This window comes from Nicotiana tabacum, chromosome 4 (assembly GCF_000715075.1).
Source record: "Nicotiana tabacum cultivar K326 chromosome 4, ASM71507v2, whole genome shotgun sequence".
Taxonomy (NCBI): Eukaryota; Viridiplantae; Streptophyta; class Magnoliopsida; order Solanales; family Solanaceae; genus Nicotiana; species Nicotiana tabacum.
In genome coordinates this window covers 18741035-18753494 of record NC_134083.1, presented here as the reverse complement: position 1 = coordinate 18753494, position 12460 = coordinate 18741035, and the positions used below count along the sequence as shown (strand labels likewise).

The window sequence follows — 12460 nt, the reverse complement described above, 5'->3', positions numbered from 1 at the left end:
ATTTTCCACAGTTATAACAAGTACATTCTGTTAGTTTCTTTTTTGGTCTAAATGGTCTTTTAGTCTGGTAATTTTTTACATAATATCTTTTTCTTGGTTTTTTATTTTTATATTTTGATCTATATTTATTATATTTCTTTGTTTTCCATTTTTTATCATATTTATCTGTACATCCAAATACGGACAAGATCCATGTCCAGGTAAATTCATTACAATATAAATAAGTAAGGCAAGTTCATGCCCTAGGAAATTCCATCCCGAATATATATAATCATCTACGCTCACTGGGGATGTATACAGACTCCAGAGGGGCTCCTTCAGCCTAAGCGTGATATAAAGCCTTTATGGCCTACTGCAGGCGGGCAGTCCCGATCCGTGTAATAATAAATCCTATAAGGCCTGCTGCAGGCGGGCAACCCCGATCCATAAAATAGTAAAGCCTATAAGGCCTGCTGCAGGCGGGCATCCCCGATCCATATAATAATAATAATAATGTATAAAGCCATTATGGCATGCTGCAGGCGGGCAACCCCGATCCATTTAATGATAACATACATAAAGCCAATATGGCCTGCTGCGGCGAGCAATCCCATAAATATCCTCACAATGGACGAATATGACTGAGTGTGAAATGTATATATTTTTTTTGAAACAATTGAATCAACAGCAACACGATCCCATGGGTCCCAAAAATATTGGCACGTAGCCTAAACATGATCTTTAATAAAAGCCTCACTCAATTTCTTTAACACGTGGGAAATGTTCAGATAATAACATGATTCTTTAATTTTTACAACTTCACAGGATTTATTCAAGTTACAAGTTCTATGGTGCACGTCCACACGCTCGTCAACTATCGTGTGCGTCACCTCCAAACAGTTTGTATAACACCAATTCGGGGATTCATACCCTCAGAACCAAGTTTAGAAGTGTTACTTACCTCAAACCATGTAATTCTTTACTTCGCTATGCATTTGCCTCATGAATTGGTCTCCAAACGCCTCGAATCTAGCCATAATTAATTCGATTTAGTCAATAAAATTTATTGAAATTAATCCCATAAGAAAATACTAATTTTCCAACAAAATCCAAAATTTATCTCAAAAATCGCCCGTGGCACCCACGTCTCGGAACCCGACAAAAGTTACAAAATCCGAAAGCCCATTCAACCACGAGTCTAACCATACCAATTTTACCAAAATCCGACCTCCAAACCCTCAAATCTTATTTTCAAATCCCTAGGTTCAAATCCCCGATTTACACCTCAAAAATACGTAATCTAGTCGGATTATTCGATGATAAGTCAATATTATGGAGTAGAAATGATCGCAAGTGACTTACCTCAAGTTTCCCTTGAATTCTCTCTGAAAATCACCCCAAATTCCGTGCTTGAAGGTCCAAAAAATGGCAAAACTCGAAACCCCTTCGAAATGTATACTGTCCGGGGGTTCCGCACTTGCGACTCACTTAGCCGCTTCTGCGGTCTCGCAAGTGCGAGAATTCAACCGCTTCTGCGGTTTCGCCAAGCCTCCACTGGAGTCGCTTTTGCGAGCTAGGAGCCGCTTCTGCAGGCTCGCATTTGCGAGGCTCGCTCCGATTTTGCGGAAAAGCTTGCTTCTACAATGGCTGGTGCGCATATGCGGCTTCGCACCTATGATCAAACCTCCGCAGGTGCGAAAATACCTGAAGCAAAAATTCCAGCAGTGGTTTTAAGTCCGAATTTTATCCGTTAACCATCCGAAACTCACCCGAGGTCCCCGGGACCTCAATCAAACATACCAACAAGTCCTAAAACATCATACGAACTTAGTCGAACTCTCAAATCACCTCAAACAATGCTAAAACCACGAATCATACCCCAATTCAAGCCTAATGAACTTTGAAATTTCAAGTTTTCACAAACGACACCAGAACCTATCAAATCAAGTTCGATTAACCTCAAATTTTGCACACAAGTCATAAATGACATAACAGACCTATTAAAGTTTTCAGAATCGGATTTCGACCCCGATATCAAAAAGTCACCTCCTGGTCAAACTTCCCAAAAATTCGACTTTTGTCATTTCAAGTCTAATTCCACTATGAACCTCCAAATAATTTTTCGGACACGCTCCTAAGTCCAAAATCACCATACGGAGCTATTGGAATCATCAAAACTCCATTTTGGGTTAGTTTACGCATAAGTCGACATCCGGTCACAATTTTAACTTAAGCTTTAAACCTTGAAACTAAGTGTTTCAATTCATTCCAAAACCTCATCGGACCCGAACCAATTAACTCGGTAAGTCATAAAACAACTGTAAAGCATAAATTGAACAGCAAATGGGGAAACAGGGTTGTAATACTCAAAACGATCGGCCGAGTCGTTACAGGAAAAACCCAAGGCTGACCAGGCTTGCTTCTGCGGACAAAGACCCACTTCTGCACCAAGTCTGTCGCTCCTGCGGCTCATCTCTCACACCTGTGGCTGGCCCAACGCAGGTGCGATTCTGACAGCAGTTGGGAGCTTCAGCTTTGGCTCCCAATTTCCAACTTGGTCCGAGCCTCGTCCGATTAACCCCCGAGGCCCCCGGAGCCCCACCCGAACATACCAACAAGTTTGAAATCATAAAACGGACTTGCTCGAGCCCTCGGAACGTGTAAAACAACATCAAAATTAAGAATCATACCTCAAACCAAATTGATTCAACTTAAAATTTTCAAAATTTTCAAACTTACTCCGAACGCGCCGAAACATACTTAAACTACTCGGAATGACACCAAATTTTGCGTGCAAGTATTAAATCACCATATGGAGCTAGTCTCAGGATCGAAATTCCAAACGGACCTCAATTAATCCAAAACCTACTCCAAACCAAATTTAAAGAACATTTAAACCTTCAAATAGTTGATTTTTCCTATTAAGTGCTGAAACGCTCCCAAGTTGTCGAAAACTCGATTCGAACATACGCCCAAGTCCAAAATCATCATACGAACCTATTGGAACCGTCAAATCCCGATTCCGGGGTCATTTTCTCAAAATGTTGACCGAAGTCAAACTTAGCATTTTAAGGCCAACTTAAGGAACCAAGTATTCCGATTTCAACCCGAACACTTTCAAATTCTGAACCAACCGTCCCCGCAAGTCATAAATTAGTAAAAGCACATACATGGAGTTTTATTTAGAGGAACGAGGTTCTAAAAGTCAAAATGACCGGTTGGGTCATTGTATTCTCCACCTCTTAAACAAACATTTGTTCTCGAACGGGTTTAGAATTTTACCTGGAGTGCTGAATAAGTGTGGATATCTGCTCCGCATGTCCTCCAAGGCCTCCCAAGTCGCTTCCTCGACTGGTTGGCCCATCCACTGTACTTTTACTGCAGTAATCTTCTTGGACCTCAACTGGCGAACCTGTTTATCAACAATGGCAACTGGCTCCTCTTCATAACCCAAACTCTTATCTAGCTGAGCCGTGCTGAAGTCTAATACATGAGATAGGTCGGCATGATACTTCTGAATAGTATTGTATTTTCTGTTTAAGGAACATCATTGGATATCCTATATAAGTATTAGATATGTTTCATTAAAGTCTTTCTACTTGATTTTACATTGAGTCTAAAACTTCTCATGTTCAAGAAATATATGCTTCACAGAGCCGATCTTTGTTGACATGTCTTTAACCTTTTCACATAAGTTATGGATTAAATGAGAACCATATTTCTTTTGTGGAATTTAAATGAAATTACTTTTTATTTTTTTTAATTTCTTCAAAATCTAAAGAACTTGATATTTTTGCGTGGGGAAGCTTTCTATTAATTGATATTTTCCATTTTAGTATATTTGCATACATGTACATAAATATTTTGTTGATTCCATCTCACCTAAATTTATAACAAGATCACTTTATAAGTTAACTTTTTTATGACAGCTGACGAGTGTCTAGCGTATATAAAATTCTAACTCGTACTTTATCAAATAATAGTATAGAAAGATGTCGAACCCACAGAGATTGGTTTATCTATTCTACAGGCGTTTCTTGTTTTAATTACTATTTGAGAAAATCATAAAGAGTTTAGTTGTGAATTAACTAACTAAAAATGCACGAATAGAGCAATAGAAAATATTTTATTTTTCACAAATATAATAAAAAGGTGTTGGGATCCTGACTTCACTTAATATTTCTATTATATAGTAGAATTATTATTCTTCTCTATTTCTCAAAAATGTATAAATGCTTCTCACGATTACAAATATATATTATTACTAAAGTTGAATAATTAATTACACTCCTCTCGGTTATACAAATTAATCTTCAAAATAGTAATATCAAAGAACAAGAAATATATGATTGAACTAAAACATGCTCTTGTTAGTAAGTCCCTTTCGGTTACCCTACTTGTTATAACTGATTATTACACTATTCGCCTCTCTCGATTACAAATAAGTGTAAAATTAGTTATAACATAAAAGAGATAGATGTTACTGAATAAATATTAACATTTATCAATACTACAATTAACTATATTATTTCTTCCGCCTCTCTCGATTACAGAATTAATAAACAATTAATATATAGTACAAGATAGATAGATGTTAATAAATCAAATAACGTCTAACTGTAAAAGCAGGTAAAAGTTAAATAAATTTTTTTAACTCAAGCATGTGAATTTGAGGAATAATATCTACTATTATATAGACATATTAAGATCTGCCTTTCTCCCAACACAAGAAAAGTTACTCCATACTGGAATTAGTACTAATAATGAAAATATTCTTGTCCATTAAATAAGAAAATAGAAAGAAATATTCAAGAAAAAGAATTCTCCCTATTTAATTAAAAGCAAGAACTAGAGTAATTTCCTACACTGGAATTTAATTAGAAACAACAACTAAACCACTATTATGATTTAAAAGAAAAGATAACTCGATACTAGTGAAAGAAATAAAGCAGAGAAGCTTTAAGAATTTGGATTCAGACTTCTAGCTCTATGCTTTCTCTCCACTCCGATACCCTCTTCTGATCGGGCAACATCTTCTTCTTCTTCTTATATAAGAAAATTTCATGATGACTTCTCGATTTGGTGCTAGATTTTCATGGCAAATCTAGATTTTGCATTTGCAGAGATGGGAATTCGACTTCTCGATTTGGTTCTAGATTTTCATGGCAAATCTAGATTTTGAATTTGCAGAGATGAGAATTATGTCATTCTAAATTTAGATTTCGTCGATTTCATCATGGCAAATCGAGACTTGGTGCATTATCACTGTAATAATGAATCATAGCTCAATCTTACACTTCTTTGTTGTATTTTTCTTGAATATTTATTTTTCTTTTTTCATGCTGCGCACAACAATTCTTCTATAATTATTCCTGCAAAATAAAGTTAAGAATATGAAGGAAACATGATAATGAGAGAAATTATGTAGGTAACATCTAGTAAAATGCACTTATCAATTGCGCGAAGCGCGAGCAAATTAACTAGTTCTTATTTCAAATGAAGCATCACTTAAAGTATCCTCTATGGGTTTTCAAGCAAACATGAAGTGCTTTATATTTCATTAACGTTGTTTTGAACTGATACATGTGAAATACTCATATCTAAGAATATGATCTTAAAAAAAAACAGAATATAGAGGTACAAAAAAGTGTAGAGAGGCGGCAGATTAAGATACGTTCCATATTAAATTAAAAGTCTTTAAAAACACTTTTAATACTTGTATCTAAGAGTAACCCAACTATTTTGGCACTCAATTAAGGGATCAGAGAATAAGGAAAGAGGAGAGTAGAGAAAAGAGGAAAATTGTGTAACTAAATCTCCTAATTTAAAGTAGTAATAACGGATTGTATATAAATTGTAAGTAAACCTTGTTTATGGCGTATAATATACAAAATTATGATATTTTTGATAAATAAATTTCAAATATTGTATAAAAAAAAAAATCTCGTTTTAAAAGAAAGTAACCTTTTCTTTCTTTGCTTTTTAGGTGACGCAAATGTTAATAATATCTTAAAGTTCATTCTAGCATATGACCAAAAAAAAGTTCATTCTAGCATTATTTTGGACATGGACATTGCCACTTAAGAGTTTTGAGAATCATCAATCTTGTTATGCTTCCTTAGATTTTTAATCCTAACATGTGACGTCCACCAACATGCTATTAAGTATTTCTTTTTATAAAACTTTCAGTCATTTCAATTGTAAGAAGCAATAGTCGAGTGGGGAAGATGTGGCTTTTCAGACTTTTTTAGAACTTTTTCCGTTATAGTAGTAATAATAATTAGTAAAGTAAAGTCTATTGGATTTAAAGCCTCTTCAGCTTTAAAGCCCATACCCATAAAGCTTTAAAAAAAAAGCAGCAGCCAGTTAAAAGGAAAATGAGGCGGAAAAAAAGTAGTAAAAGTAGAAAGAGAAGAAAGCACACATGCAGACGCAGGGGCATGTGGAAAGCAACGAGCAAAGTTGCAAATGAATGGGGCAAAATGATCCATAAACCCGACCCGCATAACATAATACCCAGTAAAGTTCGCCAACTCCCTTGTGTATATGTTGCCATCCATGCACTACTCCATTTGCTTTCCAATTCCTCTCCTCAATTTGAAAGCAAAGGTTTCTATATGGAGTTGATGAAGCGCGTCTGCTCTGACTCTCCATATGTATGTTTCCTTTTTTCTTTTTCCTCGTCCATAACACAAGTTTCTTCTGATTTCACTATAATTTACTTTTTTGATCATTTCTCCTTGCCAAGCATCTTTCTTTCTTCTATCTTTTATTTATAGTCCAGTTTATGCATTAGAAAACTGCTCTTTTCTTGAAATTTTATGACAGATTTTGTTTTCAAGATTCTAAGTCGAGTAGATAGATATTCACCCACTTTGCTTCCAACTCGTGAGATACCTCCTCAATTATTTTGGACTCTGATTACTATAGCCTTAAAGACAGAGACAGGGGCATGCTTGACTCTTTAGGAAGTATAAATTTTTTGAAAGAATGAAGTGCGGGTACAATAGTAAACGTGAGGAATGAAGAAATCATTGATATTCCAATTTAGATTGCTTGATTGTTAGCTGCTCATCCTTAGAGTTTAGATTTCATTTTTCCATTCTTAGAGTTCAGTACTTTTGGTAAAACTTGACTGCATTATCAAAATTCCCTTAGGAATCTGATCATCCATTCAGCTGTGAAACCCCTTCCCCCACTCATGTTTTTCTTTATCACTTTCTTGTTTTTTCCCCTCTTTTTTTTATTAAGTTTGTCCTTTTGTGTTTGATGAGTGCGAAAAATCGTAGTATGGAGCTTTCTTGATTGATGATGGGGTACACCATGCTTTATATCTTGCTACCATTAAACCTTATGTTTTTGTTGTTGTTGTGATTCTAATGGACAAACTCTGTTTTTATTTCTGGGTGGTCAGGTATGGGATAGCAACGGAGTTTCACAGTGTTTCACCAACTTATATCCTTAAATTTATTTTTGTTCTTTTATGCTAAGAAAGTTATACAAATTGCAATTATTGTTTATTACCTTAACCATATTCACAGTTTTAGGTTTTGGAGCTAATATCGTGACTATTGTCCTTGTTGTTGCTATTGGAGCAGGTAAAAGGAGTGTCAAAGATGGAAAAAGGGTATGTTGCGTCTTCATTGCAAGGAGTTGTTTCCTTTTACCAATCTGCTTAAATTGTCTATTAAATTTTTACTACACATTTCCTTTTTTTCCAAAAAGAAGAAAGGCATTGCCTCTGTATAGTTTCTGATTTAGAATTTAAACCATGTATTAATGCTTAAAAGTGAGGAATGGATTATCCTTTTGTGTAAAAGTAAGACTCCTACCATTGATTATATAATAAGTGCAACCATTCCATTTAGGAAAGTAGATTTCATTTGGCATGATCTGCATTTTGGGAAGCATGCACTTAATTTAAAATGCATCTTATCAACCATACGTAGTTGCTTTTATCTATTAGATAATGATCATTGTTGCTTCCCCTGATGATAATTAACAGGAAATAATGAATTTATCAGGCATTGGTGCGTTGTGCAAGAAAAAGTTTAACAATGTTTTTTGTCCAATCATTGTTGTCATGTGGCTTGGCAATTGTAGTTCTCAACAAGTTTCTAATGGGGGAAATCACATAGGATTTTGGCACATAAGAAGGATATATAGAGATGAAAACATGGCTCCGGAAGTGTTCATGTCTTTTATTTTTTTTGATAAGGTAAATTGTATTAATCAAAAGGGAGAAAAAAACTCCCGCATACAAGAAGTATACAAAAAGTAGAGAATTTACATCAGAACATGATTCCCTACAAATGACGCCCAATCTTCTACACAAGTAGGGGCTACATGTGTGCACCAAAAAGCGATCAGAGATAAAAGACTATTCTTAAGATGTGAAAACGAAGACTCAATCCCCTCAAAAACTCTCTTATTTCTCTCTTCCCAGACTAACCACATGAGAGCTAACGGGGCGAACTTCCACGCCTTTTGCTTGCTTCTTCTACGGAAACCGGCCCAGCTATATAGCATTTCCTTTATAGTGTTTGGCATCACCCATTGAACACCAAAGAGATTCAGGATTGCCCTCCATAGACCCCAGGATACAGGGCAATACAGCATAAGATGATCAACTTCTTCCCCTGAGCTTTTACACATGTAGCACCAACTAACATGTGTAATTCCTCTCTTTTGCAGATTTTCAGATGTCAAGATCACTCCCCTCGCTGCTAGCCACGCGAAGAAACACACTTTCGTGGGCGCCTTAGGAATCCAGATCGATGAGTATGGGAAAGTAGCCTCCTGTCTCACCAACATACTCTGGTAGAAGGACTTTACGGTGAACAAGCCATCATCACGCAACCCCCATCTCCAAGAGTCATAAGATGGATGGGGCATATCTTGCCCGTATAGCAGTGCCAATAAAATTTGGAGCTCCGTAATCTCCCAATCTTGGATGTTCCTTCTAAAAGAGAGGTCCCATACTATCTCCCCTTCATGCTCCTTGCGTATTTGTTGGACCATCAATTCCTTCTCGTTTGAAGCTCTGTAGACGTGTGGGAAAGAGACCCTCAGAGTAGCCTCTCCACACCACTTGTGATTCCAAAAGCTGATTCTCCTTCCATCTCCCACCTAGTAAGTGATGCTGCCATAGAAAGCTTCCCAGTTCTTCATGATGTTCCTCCACATGCCACACCCGAACGGTGTTGTGATTGCCTTGGTCCTCCAACCCCCTCCCGTGGAATCATACTTTTCTGCTATGACCTCCCTCCATAGAGCATGCTCTTCTACCCCGAATCTCCACAGCCACTTCCCCAGCAAAGCTCTGTTGAATACCCTGAGATCTTTTACTCCAAGTCCACCCCACTTCTTTGGGGAAGTGACTATCTGCCAATTCACTAGATGAAACTTTCTAGTTCCATCTGCCGCATACCAGAGAAAATTCCTTTGAAGTCGCTCCAGTTTTTCTGTGATGCTCACAGGTGCTTGCAACAGGGATAAGTAATAGGTAGGGATACTTGACAAAGAGCTTTTAATAAGCACTTCCTTACCGCCTTTTGACAAATACCGTTTCTGCCAGCCTGCTAATCGTTTTTCAACCCTTTCAATGACTGGATTCCAAACAATAGTATCCTTTTTCAAAGCACCCAACGGTAGACCCAGGTAAGTAGTGGGGAGATAGCCCATCTTGCATCCGAGAACATGCGACAAAGCATCAATGTTAGCAACCTCACCCACCGGGAAAATCTCACACTTGCCGAGGTTGATTTTGAGTCCTGATATTATCTGAAACCACTGCAGTACCTGCTTCAGGCAGGTCAACTGATCCATATCGGCATCACAGAAAACTAGGGTGTCATCCGCAAAAAGCAAATGAGAGACCCTTCGGGCACTGAGCACCCCGATCGGAGCTGAGAAACCTCTCAAGAAGCCTCCACTCGCCGCACGATCCATCATTTTACTCAGAGCATCCATCACTAAAATGAATAGCATGGGGGATAGGGGGTCACCTTGCTTGAGCCCCCTGGAGCTGCCAAAGAAACCACACGGGCTACCATTAACCAGGACAGAGAATCTGACTGTTGAAATGCAAAACTTGATCCATCCCCTCCATCTTTCCCCAAACCCCATCCGTTTCATAATGAAGTCCAGGAACTCCCAATTGACATGATCGAAAGCCTTCTCAAGGTCCAACTTGCACAGTAATCCGGATTCTCTATTTTTCCTTCTGGAGTCTACAAGTTCATTTGCCACAAGAGCAGCATCCAGGATCTGCCTACCTTCCACAAACGCATTCTGGGAGGACGAAACGAACACGTCAAGAACCTTCTTTAGTCTGTTGGAAAGCACTTTAGAAATAATCTTGTAAATGCTCCCCACTAGACTGATAGGCCTATAGTCTCTAATACAAGATGCGCCTTCTTTCTTAGGCACAATGGTAATAAAAGAAGCATTGATGCTTCTCTCGAAAGCACCATTCACGTGGAAGTATTCGATGGTTTCCATCAACTCCCCCTTAACAGTGCCCCAACAGAGCTGGAAGAAAGCCAAGGAGAAACCATCAGGCCCAGGGGCCTTATCACCAGCACAACTCGATACAGCATCGTGCACCTCCTCCTCCTCGAAAGCTCTTTCTAGCCACTCATTGTCTCCCTCCCCTATGTGGTTGAACTCTATTCCCCCAAAGTAGGCCTCCAGCTAACTTCCTCTTTGTATAAGTTCTCATAAAACCCCACTATCGCCCCGTTTTACCTCTTCCTCTCCCTCGATCCTTACCCCATCTACAACTAAGGACTCTATGAAGTTTCTCCTTCGATTTGCAATCGCAACCCTGTGGAAAAATTTAGTATTCGAATCCCCCTCCTTTAACCAGAGCGCCCTTGATTTTTGTCGCCAACTAGTCTCCTGAGCTATTGCTAGCTCGACTATTTCACTTTTAACCTCCCCCAATCTCACTTTCTCAGTTTCATCTAGCTTCCTCGCCCCTTCCCCTCTCTCTAATTCCCCCAATTCATGCATAAGCTCCCTCATTTTGACCTCCACCCTCCCGAAGACCTCCTTGTTCTACCTAATAATATCTCCCTTGAGCAATTTGAGTTTCTTCGACAGACGGAATGAGGGTGACCCTGATACCCCGTAGTTGGTCCACCATTCTTTCACTTTGTCACAAAATCCTGGCACTTTCAACCACATGTTCTCGAACCGGAAGGGAGCACGGACCCCCCTCCCTCTGCATCCATCTAGCAAGATAGGCAAGTGATCCGAAGTCAGCCTAGGTAAAGGGATCTGCAACACATTCGGCACCAGCTCATCCCAAGAGGACGATATCAGAAATCTATCGAGTCTGGACCTTGAGTTTGAATCCTCCGCCCTGGCCCAAGTAAACCTTTCCCCTGACAGAGGAAGATCAATGAGAAAGTGATCATTGATGAAGTCAGAAAACTCCTCCATGGCCCTCGAAATCACATTGCACCCTAATCTCTCCTCCGGGAATCTAATTGTGTTAAAGTCTCCACCTATAACCCATGGAATGTCCCATTCCCCCATAATATTAGCAAGTTCCTCCCAGAAAGACACTTTGGACCCTTCCCCTACCGGCTCATACACTCCCCCAAATCCCCACTCCATTCCACTCACTCTATCTTTGACGAGAGCTGCCAAAGAGAAAGCTCCCTTCCTAATCTCCTTTACCTCCAAAATTCTATCATCCCACATAAGTAGAATACCCCCGGCACTTCCCGCTGCAGGGACTCAGTCATATTTCACCCAACTACCTCCCCAGAGACTTCTCACGATCGCATCCGACAAAACTTCCATTTTGGTCTCCTGAAAACAAACTAGGTTGGCACCCCACTCCCTAACTCCCACTTTGATGATGGCCCTTTTGTTCGGGTCATTCATCCCCCTGACATTCCATGAAAGGATCTTAACTTCCATAAGCAACAATAGCCCCCATTTCCCCACCCCCTAGACGAGGTCCCTTTCTCCGTGTCACCCACTCGACCCCTTCTCTGATACACCACTACATCACCTGTTTTATTTTGATTAACACATTTACCCAACTCCCTCCTCGCGCCTTTGTAACAGGGTTGTTGCTCAATCTCCCTCAACAGTTCCAGCACCCTATCTTCCTTCCCTTCAAAAGAAACACCTAAGAGCTTCCCAAAGTTTAATAGTTTATCCTCCATCCATAAGGACATGTCCACTTCTCCGATCCGTGACGAAAATGTACATGCGTCTTCTGTAATTACCTTTTCCTTGCCCCTACCGGAGGAATGCAAGACCATAACATTGCTAGTAGTAGGAACTCTGGGTGCCGGGTGGATCACGTCGTTTCGTTGAGAGGCACCAACCTCGGGAAATAATGCCTCTCTTGGAGGAGATTGTATTGTAGCCTCAGCACATCTAAGCACAGTGGGAGATGAAGGGGCGATGGAGCTGGGTCCATCACAGGCGGGGGGCCGTGGAATAACACCGCCAGCTT

General features: G+C 39.3%; 2 protein-coding genes across 4 annotated transcripts in view; one reads left to right on the top strand and one right to left on the bottom strand.

Annotated features, from left to right (window-relative positions):
• Positions 1-12460, top strand: part of LOC142180261 (ABC transporter C family member 13-like) — a 48331-nt gene that overhangs the window by 32924 nt on the left and 2947 nt on the right. For all 3 annotated transcript variants that reach the window (XM_075251474.1, XM_075251473.1, XM_075251472.1), the window contains 2 exons: positions 7394-7435; positions 7520-7606. In XM_075251474.1, the coding sequence (XP_075107575.1) occupies positions 7394-7435; positions 7520-7606 (129 nt within the window). The remainder of the gene's footprint in view (positions 1-7393; positions 7436-7519; positions 7607-12460) is intronic.
• On the bottom strand, positions 11041-11691 carry LOC142179813 (uncharacterized). Its single transcript, XM_075250693.1, has one exon. It carries the CDS (start codon positions 11689-11691, stop codon positions 11041-11043), a length of 651 nt encoding a protein of 216 aa, XP_075106794.1.

What these genes read in the sequence shown, in the direction of transcription:
- LOC142179813 (XM_075250693.1), bottom strand. Translation starts at nt 11,691, where the DNA reads ATGTGGGATGATAGAATTTTGGAGGTAAAGGAGATTAGGAAGGGAGCT.